The following is a 26,526-nucleotide window of genomic DNA, read 5'->3' as shown; positions in this document are numbered from 1 at the left end:
AATGGTGAAGGAAGGACAAGGAGACTAGAAATGTGGGTTTCCCCTCTGTTTCTTTGGACAGGTATCTAGAGATATCTGGGTTCAAATCCCCGCTCTGTCACATGTTTCGCTGTGTGAACTTGATCACGTTACTTAACCTCACAGCTCCCTTTTCACTTCTAAATGAGAAGAATACAAGTGCATATTCCATGTCCCCATGCAGGGATGAAATGAGATAATTCAGGTAAAACACCTATCCCATTGCCTGGCTCTTAATAAATACTTGAAAAGTATTAGTTCTTCACCATTTTTCATTAACAAGCTCATATAATTTTAGTTCAACTCAGTAAACATTTGTTGCATGTGAATATATGAAGAAGCATCCTTCACTGTGTGCTGAGAATACAGAAATAAGTAGGAGACAGTTCTTTCCTTTATAGAGTAGATATGTAAGTTTACTGAGATCCAAGACTGGACTTTATGGCGATAAAGTGCCTGAATATGCTTTATTTACAAATTGAACTCACAGTAATTATCTATCAAAGATAAACCATCTTCATGGCTCACAGTGGGGAGGAAGAGGGTATCAGTGAATGGTTCCGATTTTCGTAAAAGGAAAATATTGTTTTAGAAATAAAATTTCCTCTATTTACCTTCTTTGCCACCACACATTTACATAATCCTTACCCTGTGTCCTCAAAACGTGAATGTGTGAAAACAGTGCTCTGTGTTAGCTGCTTTTGGCACCTAATGCTACATTTCATAATGAAACATTGCTTCAATCTTATAATAGCAGGGAAGTTCATTTTCACCTAGAGGGAAACCCTTGCTTTGGTTCAGTGCCTTTCTTTTATGTTCCATTCTGGAAAAACATACTCCAAGCCTGCATTGGGTCAGACCTTTCAGAATGGAAGAGTGGGGAAAGGAGATCAGCACACGGTTTACAGACTAGAAATCTGCTTGGCAAAGGAGTTGCTGAAGACCATGGCGTAGAAGCTGCAGAGAAAGTACCTTTATGATTGATTTGCATTCAAGTCAGACTGACTGCCGTGTGGTCATTTTTCTAACCCATAACTGCTCACACTGCAGCAGTCTGCTATCTGCAGGGTGTCTGAATTATAGCAGGCTATGTCCGTGTTCCCTCTTATACAAATTACTTACACTGGTTTCTTTTTCCATGCAAATTCATCAGTTTTACAGCCCTTCGAAGCCAGTCAGGAAACTCTGGCCTAGAGCACAAATTGATAAAATGAGTTAATTTTACTATACTTACTTTTTTCTTTCTAAGAGCCCTCTCTCATAAGCAGTGTTCAGGAAGCATATTACGGTAAAAGGAAGATAACAAAGGAGTTGAATTTTCTTGCCACAAATTACTTTCCAAGTTAATTCCCTTTAACGATGATTCCAGATTTGCTTGAGTTTTCATAGCATTGTGCGTTTACAACTGTGCCTTTGATAGAAAAAAGAACAAGTATTTTCCCATGTTCACTCCTTTTGTGCCAGTGACATGGACTTTCTTAACAAGATCTGTGCCACTAGAATGCAAAACAACACTAAATTGTGCTGGGCCCATAGAACTGTGTGCTGTTGTTGGACTTTCCCCCCACCCCCCCACAGTCTTAAAGTACAAGTTCCCAAAGTCTCAGTGAGTACATTAGAGTATGTAATCTAGAGAGAAATAAACCTCTCTCTTTTTTTTTTTTCAATAGTTCTTTTACAAGTTGGAAATCCAGTACTAAATCCTGATAGTCTTTTTGGGGGGATACCTATTAGCCAATATTCCATCTTCTTTAGTTGCCGTGCAAATTTGAGGAAAGACCAGCTATGATGGTTAATCTTTAAAATGTAAACCCCACGAGGGCAAGGGTTTTTATATATCTTGTCCACTGATGGATCTCAAGCATCTGGAGCAGAGCCTGGCATATTAAAGGTGCTCCATAAATATTTGGTGAATTCAACTGAATGCAGCCTCTCAGAGAAGATGTGCCGTTAGCCATAGGCTGGCCGCACTAGTCACTTAGTTAATGCTCCCCGCTGATTCCCATTGAACACGTTGTGAACTCAGTGCTCTGTCATCTCCCAGGCAGAGTAGCTTGAAATTTTGGATAGAGTTTTTTTTTTTTTTCCATCATCTTCTCTTTCCAGCAATGCAAGCCTGAGCAGATTGTCTCTGGTGGATGGCAGAAGTTCGATAACCACAACCTTATCCAACTACTAATGTGTACAGAAGAGCAGGTCATTAAGAGGGTTGGCTACTAAAGTAACCCCTTTCTTCCAATAGCCCACATTACTGTAATGATTCCTTAATAGCAAACCGTTTATTAAGAAATGACACAAAGACTACGTTCTATTCATGACAGGAAAGAAGGGCGGGGGGAGGAGGATGAATGACTTAGGAATAACATCTTAAGAGACAATTCCCCAACATTAACCTTTGTTGTTGTTGTTGTTGTTTTTGACATCTTTATTGGAGTATACTTGCTTTACAATGGTGTGTTAGTTTCTGCTTTATATCAAAGGGAATCAGTTATACATATACATAGGTTCCCATATACCTTCCCTTTTGCGTCTCCCTCCCTTCCACCCTCCCTATCCCACCCCTCTAGGTGGTCACAAAGCACCGAGCTGATCTCCCTGTGCTATGTAGCTGCTTCCCACTAGCTATCTATTTTACGTTTGGTAGTGTATATATGTCCATGCCACTCTCACTTTGTCATAGCTTACCCTTCCCCCTCCCCATATCCTCAAGCCCATTCTCTAGTAGGTCTGTGTCTTTATTCCCATCTTATCCCTAGGTTCTTCATGACATTTTTTTTCTTAAATTCCATATATATGTGTTAGCGTACGGTATTTGTCTTTCTCTTTCTGACTTACTTCACTCTGTATGACAGACTCTAGGTCCATCCACCTCACTACAAATAACTCAATTTCATTTCTCTTTATGGCTGAGTAATATTCCATTGTATATATGTGCCACATCTTCTTTATCCATTCATCCGATGATGGACACTTAGGTTTCTTCCATCTCCTGGCTATTGTAAATAGAGCTGCAATGAACATTTTAGTACATGACTCTTTTTGAATTATGGTTTTCTCAGGGTATACGCCCAAGTAGTGGGATTGCTGGGTCATATGGTAGTTCTATTTGTAGTTTTTTAAGGAACCTCCATACTGTTCTCCATAGTGGCTATACCAGTTCACATTCCCACCAGCAGTGCAAGAGGGTTCCCTTTTCTCCACACCCTCTCCAGCATTTATTATTTCTAGATTTTTTTGATGATGGCCATTCTGACCAGTGTAAGATGATATCTCATTGTAGTTTTCATTTGCATTTCTCTAATGATTAATGATGTTGAGCATTCTTTCATGTGTTTGTTGGCAATCTGTATATCTTCTTTGGAGAAATGTCTGTTTAGGTCTTCAGCCCATTTTTGGATTGGGATGTTTGGTTTTTTGTTATTGAGCTGCATGAGCTGCTTATAAATTTTGGAGATTGATCCTTTGTCAGTTGCTTCATTTGCAAATATTTTCTCCCATTCTGAGGGATGTCTTTTTATCTTGTTTATGGTTTCCTTTGCTGTGCAAAAGCTTTGAAGTTTCATTAGGTCCCATTTGTTTATTTTTGTTTTTATTTCCATTTCTCTAGGAGGTGGGTCAAAAAGGATCTTGCTGTGATTTATGTCAAAGAGTGTTCTGCCTATGTTTTCCTCTAAGAGTATGATAGTTTCTGGCCTTACATTTACGTCTTTAATCCATTTTGAGCTTATTTTTGTGTATGGTGTTAGGGACTGTTCTAATCTCATACTTTTACATGTCCCTGTCCAGTTTTCCCAGCACCACTTATTGAAGAGGCTGTCCTTTCTCCACTGTACATTCCTGCCTCCTTTATCAAAGATATGGTGAACATATGTGCATGGGTTTATCTCTGGGCTTTCTATCCTGTTCCATTGATCTGTATTTCTGTTTTTGTGCCAGTACCATACTGTCTTGATTACTGTAGCTTTGTAGTATAGTCTGAAGTCAGGGAGACTGATTCCTCCAGCTCTGTTTTTCTTTCTCAAGATTGCTTTGGCTATTCGGGGTCTTTTGTGTTTCCATACAAATTGTGAAATTTTTTTGTTCTAGTTCTGTGAAAAATGCCAGTGGTAGTTTGATAGGGACTGCATTGAATCTGTGGATTGCTTTGGGTAGTAGAGTCATTTTCACAATGTTGATTCTTCCAATCCAAGAACATGGTATATCTCTCCATCTATTGGTATCATCTTTAATTTCTTTCATCAGTGTCTTATAATTTTCTGCATACAGGTCTTTTGTCTCCTTAGGTAGGTTTATTCCTAGATATTTTATTCTTTTTGTTGCAATGGTAAATGGGAGTGTTTTCTTAATTTCATTTTCAGATTTTGCATCATTAGTATGTAGGACTGCCAGAGATTTCTGTGCATTAATTCTGTATCCTGCTACTTTACCAAATTCATTGATTAGCTCTAGTAGTTTTCTGGTAGCATCTTTAGGATTCTCTATGTATAGTATCATGTCATCTGCAAACAGTGACAGCTTTACTTCTTCTTTTCCGATTTGGATTCCTTTTATTTCCTTTTCTTCTCTGATTGCTGTGGCTAAAACTTCCAAAACTATGTTGAATAATAGTGGTGAGAGTGGGCAACCTTGTCTTGTTCCTGATCTTAGTGGAACTGGTTTCAGTTTTTCACCATTTAGGATGATGTTGGCTGTGGGTTTGTCATATATGGCCTTTATTATGTTGAGGAAAGTTCCCTCTATGCCTACTTTCTGCAGGGTTTTTATCATAAATGGGTGTTGAATTTTATTGAAAGCTTTCTCTGCATCTTTTGAGTTGATCATATGGTTTTTATCCTTCTATTTGTTAATATGGTGTATCACATTGATTGATTTTCATATATTGAAGAATCCTTGCATTCCTGGAATAAACCCCACTTGATCATGGTGTATGATCCTTTTAATGTGTTGTTGAATTCTGTTTGCTAGTATTTTGTTGAGGATTTTTGCATCTATGTTCATCAGTGATATTGGCCTGTAGTTTTCTTTCTTTGTGACATCTTTGTCTGGTTTTGGTATCAGGGTGATGGTGGCCTCGTAGAATGAGTTTGGGAGTGTTCCTCTCTCTGCTATATTTTGGAAGAGTTTGAGAAGGATAGGTGTTAGCTCTTCTCTAAATGTTTGATAGAATTCGCCTGTGAAGCCATCTGGTCCTGGGCTTTTGTTTGTTGGAAGATTTTTAATCACAGTTTCAATTTCAGTGCTTGTGATTGGTCTGTTTATATTTTCTACTTCTTCCTGATTCAGTCTTGGCAGGTTGTGCATTTCTAAGAATTTGTCCATTTCTTCCAGGTTGTCCATAAATAAGGAAACACAAGCTTTAAATGATACATTAAACAAGATGGACTTAATTGATATTTATAGAACATTCCATCCAAAAACAACAGAATACACATTTTTCTCAAGTGCTCATGGAACACTCTCCAGGATAGATCATATCTTGGGTCACAAATCAAGCCTTGGTATATTTAAGAAAATTGAAATTGTATCAAGTATCTTTTCCAACCACAACGCTATGAGACTAGATATCAATTACAGGAAAAGATCTGTAAAAAAATACAAACACATGGAGGCTAAACAATACACTACTAAATAACCAAGAGATCACTGAATAAATCAAAGAGGAAATCAAAAAATACCGAGAAACAAATGACAGTGGAGACACGACAACCCAAAACCTATGGGATGCAGCAAAAGCCGTTCTAAGAGGGAAGTTTATAGCAATAAAATCCTACCTTAAGAAACAGGAAACATCTCGAATAAACAACCTAACTTTGCACCTAAAGCAATTAGAGAAAGAAGAACAAAAAAACCCCAAAGTTAGCAGAAGGAAAGAAATCATACAGATCAGATCAGAAATAAATGAAAAAGAAATGAAGGAAATGATAGCAAAGATCAATAAAACTAAAAGCTGGTTCTTTGAGAAGATAAACAAAATTGATAAACCGTTAGCCAGACTCATCAAGAAAAAAAGGGAGAAGACTCAAATCAATAGAATTAGAAATGAAGAAGAAGAAGTAACAACTGACACTGCAGAAATACAAAAGATCATGAGAGATTACTACAAGCAACTCTATGCCCAACCGTAACCTTTGGGGAAAACTCCTCGGTGGAACAAAATCCACAAGTACTTCAGGCTGGAGTAATCGCAGTGCCGCTTAAGAGATTTGGGGAGCCAGTTCTCACTATTTATGTGTATTTACGGATTTCTAAGTGTCATTTTGCACTAAAAGTTTGGGAGAGGGGGTGCAAATGGAGAGGGAGGGTAGTTATTTACTCTTCTTAATTCAAAGTATATTTACTGATCATCAGCTGTTTGGAAACGTAAAAGAGGCTGTGGGATCTGTAGGATTAAAGGCCATCTGGTGTAAGGCCTCTGACTTCATGACCTAGGAAAGTTACTAAACCTCCTTGTACCTCAGTCCTTCCTAGTGGTGTTGTAAGGATTCAATAGGATGAGGTGCTGAAAACTCTTAGCCCAGTATCTGCCCAAAAGTGATGCTTAGTAAATGTTAGTCCTTGTTGTGATGGTGATAGCTGTAGCAGTGATGGGTGGTGCTGGTGGTAGTGGTGGTGAATTTTCACTTTTATCATAATGAATATTAGAATGATGAGGTCCAAAGAGTTTAAGTGACTTAACCAAGTTCTGCAGGTGGTTATTGGCAGAGCTGGACTCTAAACAATCTCTCCCAGGCCCTGACCAGCACTTTTTCTATGCCCTGGGATGTCTATCTTTACAGAGCTCAAGTTGCACTCAATCTAGTTGGGTAGAAAATCTCATGTATGAGTTCACTAAAGAATGATGAAGCCTATGGTCAAGTACACATGGAGCAAAATCAGGTTTCACAATATACAGAGCAGACAGGAAATGTTGTTGTTGGTCCAGTCCTTCCTTGACATCCCCACGTTTGATTGGCAGTGGCTATAATCTCTGCACCACACCAGCAGGCAGTTAGCAGTCATTAGCTTCAGAAGCCCAGCATGACATCCTGGACAGACACCTGACAAATCATTTAACCCTCTCTCGACAACTTACTTCCCTAATTTGCAAAAAGGACGTAATGCCATCATTAGCTAAGAAGCACATTTTGTTATATACATCTTTTTGATATTTTATATTTATTAGACTAGTATAATCATTTGCTCGTTTATGCCCTTCCATAGTGTATAATGAGAAACATGTCTTTTATACCTGTTTACTATCCAGAAAGAGGTGACAGATACCAATTGTGAAAATTCTATTTTCTTCCTTGACACTGTAGTTTAGGTCTCCATTCCCTTTCACTGGGACTCCCGAATCAACCTACCAACTGACTTCCCCACCTCTGGAGTCTTGGTCTCCTTATGTGCATTTTGTATGCTGCCGTTATATTAACATTCCTCAGATTCAACAATTATTTTATCACCCCGCTACTCAGAAAATGTCATGGTTTCCACAGATCACTCACTTACCTCCTACCTCCAAACGTAACGTATGCACTCTTTTGCTTAGAAACCCTCTCCTATCTCCTTCTGGGCCTCTTTACATCCCAACCATCCTTGAAGGCTCAGCTTAAGCACCCACCCTTCCTGGAATTAACCCTTTTTCTGATCCCACAAGCCAGTGGGATCTATTACTCCTTTGAACTTTCCTAACACATTCTTTTCATTTTCCCTATGAGATTTAACACATTCAGCCTTGCATTAGATATTCAGGTATTATTTTATTATTCTGCTAGGTTGTAAACCCCGTGGGGACAGAGATACTACATACCCTTTTTGCATCTCAAGTTTAAGGCCAATACTGTACATGAAAGTCAGGGTGGTGCGGCAGGAAAAGCACAGGTTTCGAGGTCAGACATCCTTGCATTTTAATCCTGGCTCTCTCTTTCTTGCCTTTCTATGATCCAGGACAAGTGATTTAACCTCACTCCAGGGCTTAGTTCTCCTCAGCTAGAAAATGTACCTTTCCTGAAAAGATTGTTTTGAGGCTTAAGTTAGATATAATAAAGTGCTTCTCAAAACATGGCCCCCTAGGTACTCAGAAAAGCCTGCTGAAAGTACACCTTCTGAGTTCTTAGTTACTTGTCAAGGCTCCTCCTGTTCTTCAGATTAGAGGCACTGAGAATACCCAACCCACTGCAAGGATACTTTGACTGCGACCTCTACACTCAGATATAAGGCTTTCTCTTTGGCTGTCACAGTATCACTGAATCAGAATCCACGCCAATAAGCTGACATTCATACCAGACATACAGACAGACAGCACCGGGTGATGTTTCCTTACAAGACTCTTTTCAAGAAGGCAGAATTTGGATGCTCTTTTTTAGATTATAGCTACAGTGTACTAAATGGATCACAGGAAATAAATATACAGGCAAGTTAAAGAACATTTCTGTGGGCTTAATTATTTTTTTATTCTCTCTGAGAAGTAGACACACCACATGCACGCATGTATTTTTCTTCCTTTACCTGTTCTGGCTCCCTTGACATTGTAAAAGTATAAGCAAGGTAAAAGATATTTTCCAGGGTAGAACAAGATGAAGTGTTAGGGTTCCCTGGTGGCGCAGTGGTTGAGAGTCCACCTGACGATGCAGGGGACATGGGTTCGTGCCCCGGTCCGGGAAGATTCCACATGCCGCAGGGCGGCTGGACCCGTGAGCCATGGCCGCTGAGCCTGCGCGTGCAGAGCCTGTGCTCTGCAACGGGAGAGGCCACAACAGTGAGAGGCCTGCGTACCACACACACACAAAAAAAGATAAAGTGTTAAATGGAAGAGCAGCTTGATGTTCACCAGTAGGTGGAGGGCCTCAGACTTCTCTCAGTGGAGTCAAGTCCATCTCACTCACATCTTGCTCTGTCTTTCCTTCCAAGAGGAAGCGAGTGGGGTCATGCAGTTTCCACGGCGCTTCATCCGGCGGAAGCCTCAACCCCATCTTGAAACTTGTGAGGAAAATCTAAATCCAGACCCATGATACTGATTAGCCTTATCCTCTTTTTTAGTTAACGAGAGATGCCAATCTCTAAGCTCCATGAAGGCACAAACATTAAGCACCTATTATATGCCATGTTGCTAAAAGGGATAATGGGTGGTCCATGCCCATATTAGAGCAATCCCCTCCACACCCCATGGCCTATTTCAGACATCAAATATTATGAAATCAAAGGGGAGATTATGTAAATAAATTTAATATAAAAAGAAAATTTGGGAACGACTAGCAAAATTATTAATTAGAACTCCCTTTACACTTACTGTCAAGCCTAACCATTTGTTTTTGAAGTAAAGGCCTTCCTCCATAGAGCCTGTCATTGAGAAATGTGTCTGAATTTCAGAAAGTATGTGTGAATTTCAGAGCTTTCTATTTCTTAGCAGTGACTATTTTTATATAACGATAGTTGCGATTAAGGTTTAGCCATTGCTATTAATCAAACAACTAAATGTTTATTTTAGAAATTGCTGTGTCCTCTCATGCCTTTTCTTGATTCCACAGTTTTATTATGGCTTCACAATTCACCCAGTTTCCCAAGCTGCCGTCCTGGGAATTATCCCATACTCCTCCTTTTCCCTTATTACCACACTCAAGAAGTCAATACATTTTCTCAATTCTAACTCCTAAACAGCAGTCACCAGGCTCCTTTCTATCCCTTGAATTTAGACCACACCCCCATCTTCTTTTATTTAAATGAATTCCACTGGCCTCCACGGTTTTACTGATTATATTCTTTAACTGCCACCCCTCCCCACTCCAAGCTTACCCTCCTGACAGGTGGTGTGTCTAGCTTATAAGTGCAAATTTGATGACAGCATACTTTGTTGGTTCTCCTTTGACTAACAATCAATTCCATTTGACCAATGCTTACTGACTGCCTCCTGGTGTCCGGGATTGTATTAGATACTAGCAATATAAACCCAAAAGTCCCCAATGATAGTGGAGTGTGATAAGTCCTTTAATAGCTTATAAACTTGGGAATCGACTGAACTCAAATTCATGTTCCTTAAAGAAACCTACCTACCTTCATGACCTGACCTTAAATCTCTCCTCTTTTCCCCATGTATTATATACTACATCATATCAAGTTATCAGAAATCCAGTCACATTTTATGTTCCCTTACCTTTTTGTTTTTTTCCGCGGTACGCGGGCCTCTCACTGTTGCGGCCTCTCCCGTTGCGGAGCACAGGCTCCGGACGCGCAGGCTCAGCGGCCATGGCTCAGGGGTGCAGCCACTCCGCGGCATGTGGGATCTTCCTGGACCCGGGCACGAACCCCTGTCCCCTGCATCTGCAGGCGGACTCTCAACCACTGCGCCACCAGGGAAGCCCCGTTCTCTTACCTTTATAAATGCTGTTCCCTCTGCCTAGAATACCTCCATTCCTCTCAGTTGGGTAAATCCTACTTGTCCTTTTAACATTCTTCCCAGGCATCACATTTACTGAGGCCCTTTTACTCCCTTGAACCTCTTATCCCTCAGCTGGGTTACATACCCACTTCTGTGCAGGCATGTCAATTTAGGAATAACTCTAGCAAAGGACTTATCAGACTGTATCGAAATTAATCTGTCAGCCTCACTCTCTAGAGCTGTTTCAGGGTAGGGACCACATCATTCATTTAAGTGCCTTCCTTACCCAGCACAATTCTTAGCAATAGCAAACTCTCAGTAATCATTTGCTGAAAGAATGAAAGTCCCTGGTTCATGATTTTCCTAATTACCCTTTCTTCTTATGGATATGAGCCTCTATTTAATTTATTTATATATCCACTTCTATGGGCTTAAAACTCTCAAACTAATGCCTCAATACAGAAATATATGCATCTATTGCTCCCACCTTGTGTAATCTTTCAAAAGAACAGATTATTTGCACTTATATAGTTACATCACTGATTTTACACAGAATTGTTTTCCAAGATTGATAGATGTTATTTATTCATTTGAAAATATTTATTAAGCTACTCCTGTAAACAGAATATCCAGGACATAAAGAAGTACGGAGAATCACATCTCCCACAAGGGTCAGCTCTGAAAATCATGTGTTGTCAAAGTTATTTTTAACAGTCCCTTAAATCAGAGGTCGGCAAATTCTTCTATATAAATATTTTCTGTTGTGTGAACCATATGGTCTCTGTCACAGCTACTTGTCTCTGCTGTTGTAGTGTGGAAGCAGAGACAGTATGTAAATGAAGGGGTGTGGCTATTCCAGTACAACTTAATCTACAAAAATTATGGCTCAGGGACCATAGTTTGAGGACACTGCCTTACATTAGAAGGTGGGACAAATAGTAAAGTAAAGATGTATGCAGGATGCTGAGGTGATTCGGAGTAAGGAGAAATCACAGATTTCTCAGGGCAAGAAATTGGTAATGAGTGGCCTAGAAAGATGAATTTGCAGTTCAGAACTAATTCCAAAATACAGGTGAGTGGAAGCTATCAGGATCAGACAAAGTTAGAAAAGCCCAGGGAGTATTTTGTCTGGTCATTCAAGAAAAGTTTCAGACCAAAACGTGGAGGTATTTTTGTTAAAAGCATACAGGAATGTTGCAACCTTGGTGACAATTTACCATTACAAAAAGAGAAAAGATGAAAGGTATGTTATAAAAAAAATAAAAATAAATATGTGCTTCCGATGTAGATGATTTTTATTGTCAATATTCTTTTAAGGTCTGAGTTTATTACTGATTATTTTTGATGATCTTACCATATAAATTCAAAAATAAAATGTGTTAAATGCGACACTGAAATATGCTCTTATTGGTCTTTTATTTACAGAACTTACCTGATGTTTCTTTCTTTTTTTTTTTTTTTTTTTTTTAATTCTAGCACCAATAGCTGCAGGAACTGGCCCAAATTTTTCTCTCTCAGATTTAGAAAGTTCTTCATACTACAGCATGAGTCCGGGAGCAATGAGGAGGTCTTTACCCAGCACATCCTCTACCAGGTAATTTGATTGATGGCTCATAAAGAGGTCATAATTCATAGTTACATACCTTGATTTTAACTCTGGGCCTGCTAGACACTTAGCAGTGTGTCTGTAGTAGTAGAAGATACTAGAAATGGGTTCAGCCCCAGTGGATTTTCAGTCTCACTGGGGAGAGAAAGCAAATGCATATGCAGCATGCATATATGTGTATACACACACACACACACAGACACACACACACACAAGTCAGTGAAAAATTGTGTGGCATAGGCTGAAAATAGTTAAAGACAGCTTTATCCGAAAGGAGTGACTTGTGCTCAGCTATAAACTGTAAGCACTCGTCGGGGTTGGTGAGATGGAAAGTAAAGGAATGGTGTTCTGGGTGGGGTGAAGACATGAGCAAAGGCATGGAGGAAGGATGGATGATGAACATAGCAGGTTCTCAGGAAATTAAGGACAAGACTTGACTAGGGAAAAGGGGGTGTGTTTTGGCTTGTTTGGCAGAAAGCTGACACTGGTGACATCAGTCCCAGTCTCCATGCCCACAACAGACATTACAGCTCAGTCCCGGCTCTTTTCCTACTGAGCCCCCGACAGGTCTCAAAATCCAGTCTACTGGAGTTGCCCTGTGAGATGCAACCTATTTGATATCCTGGTGTGAGGATGTAAAAGCAAATGCAGTCCCCCGGCAGTGTGAGGCCAGATCATAAACACTGTTACACCGGGAGACCTTTAAAAGAGCAAAGCTAAAAGAACATAACCAGATAACAATTCTGGGGTTCTTGATCCCCTTGAGGTCACAAAGCCAAAATCAAAATGAAGCATTTTGCAAGATCCTGTTGTCTCTAGATAACCTGTACCAGAGGGAAAGGGATTAGGCATTAAACCCACAGTATTCTTTTACAAATTGGCTTTAGCACTGGACTGTGACAACAAAGAAAAGAATGGTGCCGAACAATCTTTAATGTTTGTGTACTTCGCAGAAAAACGTTTGACAAAGGTATATTCCTCCTAAAGCAAGTACCAGAGTTTTAGGATTTAAAACAATGGCCAGATGATAGAAATTTTCCATGGTAGAGATTCATTCTTACCTTGACTTTTAACCATATTTTAACTGTATATTTAATCATGACTTTAAAAAAAATCAGCTTAGTCATTACCGATACCTTGAAGACAGTTAAAGAAACAGTTATTCCTTAAATATAACCACCAGATTCTACCATCATCTTTCTTGCTGTTTAAATGTCCCCCTCAGTTCACTGGGGTATCAGCTCCTCAGGAAAAAAAAGTCTCCAATCCGAAAAAAACACTTATAATAAAAGAATGAGATTGTGAACACATTTGGATGTTAATACATTTTGAGGATTTTGAATGTTTGCTGATGGAAGAGACACTGGGTGTAACTACACTCAGTGAACATGAAAGAGCTTTGCAAATACTTGTGGTCAGTGATTAATTTAAAAGTTGATGGGCTATTTGTTTTTCATATGTGTGCTGCGTATGTACCATGGACATCCCAAATACCCTTTCAACTTCTCCAGCTGTTTTGTTGCCTTTTGTTGTGATTCTCTGTGTGGAAACCTGGTTATTAATGTTGTTTAAAAGGCTAGTGTCGTTCCTATAATCTGCAAATAACTAACCCTGATAAGGTGCTAATTACAAACAGCATCAGTAGTTAATAACTTGGTAATATGTTTGTTTTGCTCACATTAGACTCTCCTAAGATGATTCTTTTAAAATTATTCTTTAAGTATATAGACTCAGCAGAATTATCTGTGTACAGGTGAGAAAATGTGCCCAGAAGAATGCCCCAGATTTACATATAGAAAAGTTCATCAACCAATCAATATTTGTTGATGCTGTGCCACTATTAATCGGACACCTGCTCTGTGGCAGGCACTGTATTAGGTGCTTTACATCCCTGATATGAGTTAATCTTCACAGTAGTTTTACAATATAGACAGTGTTGCCATTTAACAGTGGGTCAGCCTAGAGCTCAGAGAAGTTAAGTAACTTGCCCAAGGTGACAGACCAAGTAAATGGCAGAGTCTACATTCAAACTCAGGTCTGTTGAAAATTTAAAACCATGCTCTTTTCACACTGAATCCTCTTAGGAATGAGGCTCACTCTTTTAGTAAGGAACAGTAGAATGGGAAGCCCCCAGAAAGGAATACCCAGCATCTCTACTTTTCCTGGACACTTAGCATTTACTATTTTGAATTATTATTATCATCTTTGAGGTATGTACAGGTCCTGCTTCCCCATCTGGACTGTAAATCCCTTAGAGAACAGTGTCTAAGTCTTCTAAATCAGCAACAAACATTTATTAGGTCCCAAGGATATTGTCCTAGGCACTGTGGATATAAAGTCAAGTACAGGAGCTTTGCAATCTCGAGGTAGAGACTAACAAATGAATGGAGATTGTCAGTTCAGGGCACTAGAAACACTCAGGAAAGATGTGTTTTGCTGTTTTGTGGGGACAGGGTAAAGCTTCTAGGCTTTGTACGTAGTAGGAATTAAGCAAATATTTGGAATGAAGGTAGTAGTCTTACCTTAATTTCTAGGTAGAATTGATAGGAACAAAACAAATTCCACACACAAGAGAGACTGCTTGGAAGAGTATTTATCCTCCCTCTTATATAGAGATCTTACTAGTCCTTTCCAGTGCTCCTCAGATGTTTCTGGGAGAGTAGAATCACTGTGTTAGAAAGTCAAAAGCAAGAAACCAAAATTAATGACTGATTCATTTCTAAATTTTAAAAAACAAAGAAGACTGATAAGCATTAACTGTAGGTTCTGTACCCCTTCATAGTAAACATCTGCAGAATCATAGAAGGGTAGTGTAAAAATTGGGATAGTGTATACTTTTTTAATCCCAGAGAACTTCATCGAGATAAATCAACTGTCAAGTTTGTGAAGTCAGTAAACTTTGTCTTGGAAGCCCTCCACTCGTCCTTCCTGGCACTTCTAATTTCCTTCCCTCCTGCATCCTGTTCTCTCCTCCAACCTGTGTCGCCACTTGCAAACATTTATCCTGTATCAACCCTTGACAGTCCTTGCTTTCAAACTACGGGGTCAGCTAATATCTACACATTCTTTCACCTTTAGGATTTAATAACTGCATGAGTATTTGCGTTTCATTAGAGGACACCAAGGAAATCAAAAGCTTTAGAAACTCAGAGAAGTATTAATAATGGGAGAATGACGGGCAGTGAAGTTGGCCTTTTGGGTGGGATCTCACTGAGTCATGACACTTGGGCGAATCCTTGTCACAAGTACTCATATGACTGTTTCTAAATCTGTAGCCCAAAAATAAATAAATAAATAAATAAGTCTGTAGCCCAGTTCAGCAGTTTTTGAGCATCTGTTATTAGTCAGATACTGTGATAGGCACTAGAGATAACAAAAAACAAAAACACCTGATAGTCTCCTTCCCCACAGATCTCACAGTTTTATCAGAATATGCATGTCTTACCTTTTATTTGCCAAGGAACATAAGGAAAATATTTATTTTGTTTCCAATTTGTATTCTTCCAACTTCCAAAATTATTTCAAGCGGCTTTCAATTTAAAAACACAACAGATAGTATTAAATATAGAGAGGACAGAAACCATTTGGAAAGATAGGAGAGATTATTATATCAGGAACGTGAACCCAGAATTATGCCTTACGTTTAGCCCTGAAATTCCTGGTTGCCAAGGCAAGAAGGGGAAACACTAAGTTATATAATGTGCATTTGCTAATAAAAGGAAACAGTAGAAATTCATTTAAAGAGACCATATTTTTTTCTGGTTTTATGTATTAGGAGGAATTTTTGTGTGTATATCCTTTTATAAAAGACTTCTATTAGATGCAGTTTTACATAAAATACAGAAAAGTTCTTTGAGTGGCTCTTTTTCATTGAACTTCAAGGAAAGCCAAGCAAAGAACATTAAATAAGCTATTAAAGGTTTTTCCTTTGGGTACTAAGCTAGCATGCTACAGATATGTTGCTTTCCTGTGGTCTGGCTTTAATGAAAATAGAGCTTAAAGACTAAGAATCCTGGAATGCCAAATTGAATAACTAGAAATTCGTGCCTTGAACTGGGCCTTCTGCATTTTTTTACTCAGGTTGCTGCAGTAGCCTCTTAACTCTCTCCCTGGGGGAAGGTTCCATCCCCTTCTTTTCCCTTTGCTTTTCAGAAGCCATCATCTGTGCAACTACCAGAGTGACCTTTCTAACAGATGACTCTGATGTCACTCCCTGTTTAGACTTTTTCAGGGAGTCTCCATTGCTTATAGGATAAAGTCCAGACATACAATATCTTCTATCACCCCATCCCCTTCTTTTGCTCTGCCCCTCCTGCTACTTCAGCCATAGCAAACACCTGCCAATTCTCTGCATGTGTCACACTCTGCTCATGGTGTTGTTACTGCCTGATATACACCTCCCTCCTGGAGTGATGTTCAAAATAGCAAATAACCTGTGTGACTTAAGCATACCACTTAGGACAGACCTGCCCTGCCACAGTGTGAAGTCCTGGAATGCCCCCCTGATGTGTCAAACCTTAACCCTTTAGGTTTGGGATCATGAGTCTGTTCTGGTGCAAAGATGGGATGACAGGGTTGGGGGAAATGTATGGGGCATGGGACAGTGGCACTTTGCCAACTGGTAAAGAAGTATTTCAGTATTTTAAAATCGAGAATGGCTGCCTGAGGGGTGCATCAGCTGAATAACAGCCTGTCTCTGCCCTGTCCTTTCTACCCCATCTCCTGACGCTCTCTTACAGACAGTTCAGGAAGCATCTCCTATGGGAAGCCTTTCCCGACCTTCCCTGTGTATCACTTTTCCTAACTCCTTCAAAGAACCCACTATAACCTCTGTGTGGTTCCATTATCATACCTGTATTTCTCTTTGCACAATTTTGTTTACCTCTCTGTCTTCATCCACGAGATTCTAAACCCCATGGAGACAGGGGTTATGTCTGATTTATTTCAATATAGCAGCATTTAGCACAACACCTGGCATGCAGGAGGTGCACAATAAGTGTCTGATGAATGAACACATATTAAAAATTCTGTACCCTGACACAGGAGGAAGAGATTTCCCAACAAGCACTTGCACCAAGTATAAAATCTACCAATTCTGGTATGTTAGTGACATAATCAGTTAACACAATGAGAACAACATCAGCAACATGTAGCATTTCACTACCTTTTAACTCCTGAAGTCTCAAATTGAGAGGAAAAAAAATTCAGTCCTTTAACTGGTAGAAAATGGAATATATTCTGGAAATGTCCCAACCATACCTATGCAAAACTAAAAAATCCCCACCCTGATGGCATAGAATTTCATTTTGGTAATTTTGTTGTAGAGAAAGTGCATAAAAGTCACTGGGTCACGCTTTTTTCCATGTTCCTATTCACACAAGGAAGTGTACTCCTTCCTTCTCTTTTCATCTTGTTTATTCACTGTTTTATCTCTAGTGCCCAGATCAGTACCTGGACTGTTGTCACTGTGCAATAAGTCTGTTCTAAATGAACAGATCTGAATGGAAGATGAGAAAACCTAGCAAAAAACCAAACAGCAATCCGAGCTTTTCTTCAAGGGTCATGCGCCCTGATTTTTCTCCTTTCTGGGGTGGCAGAAGGGATTGAATTGATGTCTAGGGACATTGCTGACGGCTATGCCCCAGCCACTGCTCTAGGAGATGCAAATGTGAGCGTACTACTGACTCTTCCAGGTGGAGACAGGAGCGGGAGCCAGCCACCCGTTCCTCAAAGGAAAAAGGAACTGGAGGTGGGGGGCAGCAGAAACTCGAGTGACGATAAAAATCAAACCCAGACGCTTGGAACAACACAGACCCAAGACTTTGTTCCACATCCAGTGACTCACTAAACTGAACAAGAGCTGAAAGAGAGACCATGAACTACACTGAGTTGCCCAACTGCTTCCTCCCTTGGCTTTCTTTCCACCAGAGATGCCATGTCCAGGAGAAAGGTGCTTTGGATGACTTTTAAACATGTCCCCGTTTGTTATTTCAGCTCCACAAAGCGCCTCAAGTCTGTGGAGGATGAAATGGACAGTCCTGGTGAAGAGCCATTTTACACAGGCCAAGGGCGCTCCCCGGGGAGCGGAAGTCAGTCCAGCGGGTGGCATGAAGTGGAACCAGGTAAGCGGGCTGGACAGTGGGCTTGCAGCCACCCCTGTAAAGTCCAGGATACGTGGGAGCCCACGCCAGGCATAAAGGGAACGCAGCAAGCTCAGAGCAGTGGACTTTTTCCACGTGAACACATGTTTGTACCTGACTGCTGCTTTTATGAAAGGGTGGTAGTGAAAGGATGCCATTTAACTGAGAAGAGAGACTGAGAATGGTGTGTAGGGTTTTCTACTCTTACATCTTTTCACCTACACTGCAATCCAGCGTTCCATTTGCCTTTGCTTTCATTTTATACTAATTGCCTTTTGGGTCTGGTTTTATCTTTTAATAATCAAAATAAAAATCTATCAACTTTTTCAACTGCGTTGATAACATTAGAAAGGTAGAATGGGTTCCCTGTGTGGTAGCTTGTATCTTGGATCTTTATAAAATGAGACTTTTAAATATGTTTTCCTGTTACTGGATTTCATCATGATTCTTTTTTATTTAAAAGGAACAGCTATCTTTATGTCCCTCTTTCATGGACTAAGCAAATGATGACTGCTAGTTTAACCTCCTGGGGTAGTTCAGTCTTGGCTCTGGAGTCTTGAGTAATGTGACTAATTCTGATAGCAGAAGCTTTTTGAAACTTTTCTCAGTGTCTAACCTCCACATTGTCAAGGGAAAATCTTCTCCAGTGGCTTCCTCGATATGCAAAGTCAAATGCTGTAGAGAATAGAGTGGGCTTTTGAAAAAGACAGGCAGAGTGTAATCCTGACTCCAGCTCCTGCTGGCTGTGTGATTATGGGCAAATTACCTAACCTCTCTGAAACTGATTGTCCCCATTTTTATAATCTGTCAATAATAATAGCTATGTCAGTGCTCTTGAGAATTAAATGAGGTAATATACATAACCTGTCTATGAATCACACCTAGTACGTAAGTTTGAAAAAATTTCCCCAGCCCGTGCCTCAGAGTAATTCCCTGCAAAAACAGACAAGCGCCAAGAAAATCTCTGAACCCCTTCATCTTCAAATCTTAACTTTTTTCTCTCCTCTCTAACATATCAAAAGAGAATCCTCAGAGGGTGTGACTATAAAGGAAATAGCACAAGGGAGATTTGGGGGATGATGGAACTGTGCTGTATCCTGTTTGTGGTGGTGATGGACAGGAATCTATACATGTGTTAACATTCATAGAAAAGTATGCCTTCCACTCCTGAACCCTCAGGCAGTTTTGCTATATGATAATTAAAAACAAAACAAAACCTCAGGCCCCACTGTCTGAGTCCTTTATCTTGTTCACTTTACTAAAATGCAGAAATTTCACTTTGCCTTACTTCTACCTAATCTTTTCACCCAACTCATTCATTCATTCGCTCACACCTTCACTGGGAACTTTTCTCATAATGAGGAACTATGCCTGGTTCTGGGAACTCAAGGATGAATGGGAAGGCTATGGCTCCTGCTTTCAAGGAATTCACAGTGGGGGTGGGGAAGAGACACATAAGAAGATTTTTAGGGGAGATTGGTTCAAGATGGCGGAGTAGAAGAATGTGCACTCACTCCCTCTTGTGAGAGCAGCAGATTCACAACTAACTGCTGAACAGTCATGAACAGGAAGACACTGGAACTCACCAAAAAAGATACCCCACATCCAAAGACAAAGGAGAAGCTGCAATGAGATGGTCAGAGGGGCGCAATCACAATAAAATCAAATCCCATAACCGCTGGGTGGATGACTCACAAACTGGAGAGCAATTATGCCACAGAAGTCCACCCACTGGAGTGAAGGTTCTGAGCCCCACGTAAGGCTTCCCAACCTGGGGGTCTGGCAATGGGAGAAGGAATTCCAAGAGAATCAGATGTTGAAGACTAGCAGGATTTGACTGCAGGACTTTGACAGGACTTGGGGGAACAGAGACTCCACTCTTGGAGGGCACACACAAAGTAGTGTGTACATCAGGACCCAGGGGGAAGGAGCAGTGACACTATAGGAGACTGAACCAGACCTACCTGCTAATGTTGGATGGTCTCCTGCAGAGGTGGGGGATGGCTGTGGCTCACCGTGGGGACAAGGACATTGGCAGCAGAAGTTCTGGGAAGTACTCCTTGGTATTAGCCCTCCCAGAGTCTGTCATTAGGCCCACCAAAGAGCCCAGGTAGGCTCCAGTGTTGGGTTGCCTCAGGCCAAACAACCAACAGGGAGGGAACCCAGCCCCACCCATCAACAGTCAAGTGGATTAAAGTTTTACTGAGCTCTGCCCACCAGAGCAACACCCAGCTCTACCCACCACCAGCCCCTCCCATCAGGAAGCTTGCACAAGCCTCTTAGCTAGCCTCATCCATCAGAGGGCAGACAGCAAAAGCAAGAAGAACTACAGTCCTGCAGCCTGTGGAACAAAAACCACATTCACAGAAAGACAGACAAAATGAAAAGGGAGAGGGCTGTGTACCAGAGAACAAGATAAAACTCCAGAAAAACAATTAAATGAAGTGGAGATAGGCAACCTTCCAGAAAAAGAATTCAGAATAATGATAGTGAAGATGATCCAGGACCTTGGAAAAAGAATGGAGGCAAAGATCGAGAAGATGCAAGAAATATTTAACCAAGACCTAAAAGAATTAAGGAACAAACACCTAGAAGAATTAAAGAACAAACAAACAGAGATGAATAATACAATAACTGAAATGAAATATACACTAGAAGGAATCAATAGCAGAATAACTGAGGCAGAAGAAAGGATAAGTGACCTGAAAGACAGAATGGTGGAATTCACTGCTGCAGAACAGAATAAAGTAAAAAGAGTGAAAAGAAGTGAACACAGCCTGAGAGACCTCTGGGAAAACATTAAACACACCAACATTTGCATTATAGGGGTCCGAAAAGAAGAGAGAGAGAAAGGACCCGAGAAAATATTTGAGGAGATTATCACTGAAAATTCCCTAACATGGGAAAGAAAATAGCCACCCAAGTCCAGGAAGCGCAGAGAGTCCCAGGCAGGATAAACCCAAGGAGAAACACGCTGAGACATGTAGTAATCAAATTCACAAAATTTAAAGACAAAGAAAAATTATTAAAAGCAACAAGGAAAAAATGACAAATAACATACAACGGAACTCCCATAAGGTTAACAGCTGATTTCTCAGCAGAAACTCTGCAAGCCAGAAGGGAGTGGCACCATATATTTAAAGGCATGAAAGGGAAGAACCTACAACCAAGATTACTCTACCCGGCAAGGATCTCATTCAGATTTGACAGAGAAATCAAAAGCTTTACAGACAAGCAAAAGCTAAAAGAATTCAGCACCACCAAACCAGCTGTATAACAAATGCTAAAGGAACTTCTCTAAGTGGAAAACACAAGAGAAGAAAAGGACCTACAAAAACAAACTCAAAACAATTAAGAAAATGGTAATAGGAACATACATATTGATAATTACCTTAAATGTGAATGGATTAAATGCTCCAACAAAAAGACCCAGGCTCACTGAATGGATACAAAAATAAGACCTGTATATGTGCTGTCAACAAGAGACCCACTTCAGACCTAGGGACACATACAGACTGAAAGCGAGGGGAAGGAAAAAGATACTCCATGCAAATGGAAATCAAAAGAAAGCTGAAGTAGCAATACTCATAGCAGGTAAAATAGATTTTAAAATAAAGAATGTTACAAGACACAAGGAAGGATGCTACATAATGATCAAGGGATCAATCCAAGAAGAAGATATAACAATTATAAATATGTATGCACCCAACATAGGAGCACCTCAATATATAAGGCAGGGGCTTCCCTGGTGGCGCAGTGGTTGAGAGTCCGCCTGCCGATACAGGAGACGCGGGTTCGTGCCCCGGTCTGGGAAGATTCCACATGCCGCGGAGCGGCTGGGCCCGTGATCCTGTGGCCGCTGAGCCTGCGAGTCTGGAGCCTGTGCTCCGCAACGGGAGAGGCCCCAGCAGTGAGAGGCCCGCGTACTGCAAAAAAAAATAAATTAAAAAAAAATATATATATATATATATATAAGGCAAATGCTAACAGCTATAACAGAGGAAATTGACAGTAACACAATAATAGTGGGGGACTCTTAACACCTCATTTATGCCAATGGACAGATCATCCAGACAAAAATTACTAAGCAAACAAAAGCTTTAAATGACACATAGACAAGATAGATTTAATTGATATTTATAGGACATTTCATCCAAAACCAGCATATTACACTTTCTTCTCTAGTGCACACGGAACATTCTCTTGGATAGATCACATTTTGGGTCACAAATCAAGCCTCGGAAAATTTAAGGATATTGAAATCATATCAAGCATCTTTTCTGATCACAATGCTATGAGATTAAAAATAAATTACAGGGGGTGCTTCCCTGGTGGTGCAGTGGTTGAGAGTCCGCCTGCCAATGCAGGGGACACGGGTTCATGCCCCAGTCTGGGAGGATCCCACATGCCACGGAGCGGCTGGGCCCGTGAGCCATGGCCGCTGAGCCTGCACGTCTGGAGTCTGTGCTGCGCAACGGGAGAGGCCCCAACAGTGAGAGGCCCACATACCGCAAAAATAAATACATAAATGGATAAATAAGTAAATAAATAAATTACAGGGGGAAAAATGTAAAAAACACAAACACATGGAGGCTAAACACTATGTTACTAAATAACCAAGAGATCACTGAAGAAATCAAAGAGGAAATAAAAAAATACCTAGAGACAAATGACAGTGAAAACATGATGATCCAAAACCTATGGGATGTAGCAAAAGCAGTTCTAAGAGGGAAGTTTATAGCAATACAAGCCTACCTCAAGAAACAAGAAAAATCTCAAATAAACAATCTAACCTTACCTCTAAAGGAACTAGAAAAAGAAGAACAAACAAAACCCAAAGTTAGTAGACGGAAAGAAATCATAAAGATCAGAGCAGAAATAAATGAAATAGACACAAAAAAAATAGCAAAGATCAATAAAACTAAAAGCTGGTTCTTTGAGAAGATAAATAAAATTGATAAACCATAAGCCAGACTCATCAAGAAAAAGAGGGAGAGGACTCACATCAATAAAATTAGAAATGAAAAAGGAGAAGTTGCAACAGACACCGCAGAAATACAAAGCATCCTAAGAGACTACTACAAGCACCTCTATGCCAATAAAATGAACAACCTGGAAGAAATGGACAAATTCTTAGAAAGTTATAACCTTCCAAGACTGAAACAGGAAGAAGTAGAAAACATGAACAGACCAATCATAAGTAATGAAATTGAAACTGTGATTAAAAATCTTCCAACAAACAAAAGTCCAGGACCAGATGGCTTCACAGGTGAATTCTATCAAACATTTAGAGAAGAGCTAACACCCATCCTTCTCAAACTCTTCCAAAAAATTGTAGAGGAAAGAAAACTCCTAAACTCTTTCCATGAGGCCACCATCACCCTGATACCAAAACCAAACAAAGATACTACAAAAAAAGAAAATTACAGACCAATACCACTGATGAATATAGATGCAAAAATCCTCAACCAAATACTAGCAAACAGAATCCAACAACACATTATAAAGGATCATACACCATGATCCAGTGGGATTTATCCCAGGGATGCAAGGATTCTTCAGTACATGCAAATCAATCAGTGTGACACACCATATTAACAAATTGAAGAATAAAAACAATATGATCATCTCAATAGATGCAGAAAAAGCTTTTGACAGAATTCAACACCCATTTATTAGAAAAACTCTCCAGAAAGTGGGCATAGTGGGTACCTACCTCAACATAGTAAAGGCCATATATGAGAAACCTAGAGCCAACATCATTCTCAATGGTGAAAAACTGAAAGCATTTCCTCTAAGATCAGGGACAAGACAAGATGTCCACTCTCGCCACTATTATTCAACGTAGTTTTGGAAGTCCTAGCCACAGCAATCAGAGAAGGAAAAGAAATAAAAGGAATACAAATTGGAAAAGAAGAAGTAAAACTGTCACTGTTGCAGATGACATGATACTATACATAAAGAATCCTAAAGATGCCACCAGAAAACTACTAGAGCTAATCAATGAATTTGGTAAAGTTGCAGGATACAAAATTAATGCACAGAAATCTCTTGCATTCCTATACACTAACAACAAAAGGTCAGAAAGAGAAATTAAGGAAACAATCCCATTCACCATTGCAACAAAAAGAATAAACCTACCTAAGGAGGTAAAAGACCTGTGCTCAGAAAACTATAAGACACTGATGAAAGAAATCAAAGATGACACAGACAGACACAGAGGTATACCATGATCTTGGATTGGAAGAATCAATATTGTGGAAATGACTATACTACCCAAAGCAATCTACTGATTCAGTGCAATTCCTATCACATTACTAATGGCATTTTTACAGAACTAGAACAAAAAATCTTAAAATTTGTATGGAGACACAGAGGACCCCGAATAGCCAAAGCAATCTTGAGGGAAAAAAAACGGAGCTGGAGGAATCAAAATCCCTGACTTCAGACTATAGTACTAAGCTACAGTAATCAAGGCAATATGGTCCTGGCACAAAAACAGAAATATAGATCAATGGAACAGGAGAGAAAGCCCAGAGATAAACCCACACACATATGGTCAACTAGTCTATGACAAAGGAGGCAAAGATATACAATGGAGAAAAGACAGCATCTTCAATAAGTGGTGCTGGGAAAACTGGACAGCTACATGTAAAATAATGAAATTAGAACACTCCATAACACCATACACAAAAATAAACTCAAAATGGATTAAAGACCCTAATGTAAGACCAGAGACTATAAAACTCTTAGAGGAAAACATAGGAAGAGCACTCTTTGACATAAATCACAGCAAGATCTTTTTTGACCCACCTCCTAGAGTAATGGAAATAAAAACAAAAATAGACAAATGGGACCTAATGAAGCTTAAAAAGCTTTTGCATAGCAAAGGAAACTACAAGCTGAAAAGACAACCCTCAGAATGGGAGAAAATATTTGCAAACGAATCAATGGGCAAAGGATTAATCTCCAAAATCTATAAACAGCTCATGCAACTCAATATTAAGAAAACAAACAACCCAATCAAAAAATGGGCAGATGACCTAAATCGACATTTCTCCAAATAAGACATACAGATGGCCAAAAGGCACATGAAAAGCTGCTCAACATCATGAGTTATTAGAGAAATATAAATCAAAACTACAGTGAGGGGGCTTCGCTGGTGGCACAGCTGTTAAGAATTTGCCTGCCAATGCAAGGGACATGGGTTCAAGCCCTGGACCAGGAAGATCCCACATGCTGTGGAGCAGCTAAGCCCATGTGCCACAGTTACTGAGCCTGCATGCCTAGAACCCGTGCTCTGCAACAAGACAAGCCACCGCAATGAGAAGCCCATGCACTGCAATGAAGAGTAGCCCCTGCTCACTGCAACTAGAGAAACCCCCATGCACAGCAACAAAGACCCAACACAGCCAAAATTAAAAAAAATAAAATTAATTAATTAAAACAAAACAAAAAAAACTACAGTGAGGTCTTACCTCATACCAGTTAGAATGGGCATCATCAGAAAATCTACAAACGACAAATGCTGGAGAGGATGTGGAGAAAAGGAAACCCTCTTGCACTGTTGGTGGGAATGTAAATTGATACAGCCACTATGGAGAACAGTATGGAAGTTCCTTTAAAAACTAAAAATAAAATTACCATATGAACCAGCAATCCCACTACTGGGCATATACCCAGAGAAAACCATAATTCAAAAAGACACATGCGGGCTTCCCTGGTGGCGCAGTGGTTGAGAGTCCGCCTGCCGATGCAGGGGACACGGGTTCGTGCCCCGGTCCGGGAAGATCCCACATGCCGCAGAGCGGCTAGGCCCGTGAGCCATGGCCGCTGAGCCTGTGCGTCCGGAGCCTGCGCTCCGCAAGGGGAGAGGCCACAACAGTGAGAGGCCCGCATAACGCAAAAAAAAAAAAAAAAAAAAAAAAAAAAAAAAAAAAAAGACACATGCACCCCAGTGTTCATTGCAGCAATATTTATGATAGCCAGGTCATAGAAATGCCCATCGACAGATGAATGGATAAAGAAGAAGTGGTACATATATACAATGGAATATTACTCAGACATAAAAAGGAACGAAATTGAGTCATTTGTAGAGATGTGGATGGGCCTAGAGACTGTCATACAGAGTGAAGTAAGTCAGAAAGAGAAAAACAAATATCATATATTAACGCATATATGTGGAATCTAGAAAAATGGTATAGAAGAACCAGTTTGCAAGGCAGAAATAGAGACACAGACATAGAGAACAAACGTAGGGACACCAAGGGGGGAAAGCAGTGCGGGGGTGGTGGTGGGATGAATTGGCAGATTGGGATTGACATGTATACACTAATATGTATAAAATAGATAACTAATAAGAACCTGCTGTATTAAAAAAAAAAAGTATAACCCCAGACTAACCATGA

The 26,526-nt window shown here is 40.1% G+C and overlaps 1 protein-coding gene across 4 annotated transcripts in view; it reads left to right on the top strand.

Annotated features, from left to right (window-relative positions):
* NFIA (nuclear factor I A) overlaps window positions 1-26,526 on the top strand; it is a gene marked incomplete at its 3' end in the record, with an annotated part of 385,446 nt that overhangs the window by 246,053 nt on the left and 112,867 nt on the right. For all 4 annotated transcript variants that reach the window (XM_081258348.1, XM_081258349.1, XM_081258347.1 and 1 more), the window contains exons 5-6: window positions 11,849-11,966; window positions 17,973-18,100. In XM_081258348.1, the coding sequence (XP_081114474.1) occupies window positions 11,849-11,966; window positions 17,973-18,100 (246 nt within the window). The remainder of the gene's footprint in view (window positions 1-11,848; window positions 11,967-17,972; window positions 18,101-26,526) is intronic.

The sequence above is a fragment of the Mesoplodon bidens genome (genome assembly GCF_964165515.1).
Source record: "Mesoplodon bidens genome assembly, chromosome: 2".
Classification (NCBI taxonomy): Eukaryota; Metazoa; Chordata; class Mammalia; order Artiodactyla; family Ziphiidae; genus Mesoplodon; species Mesoplodon bidens.
Note: the sequence above shows the minus strand (reverse complement) of the source record. Positions and strands in the feature narration are given on the sequence as shown.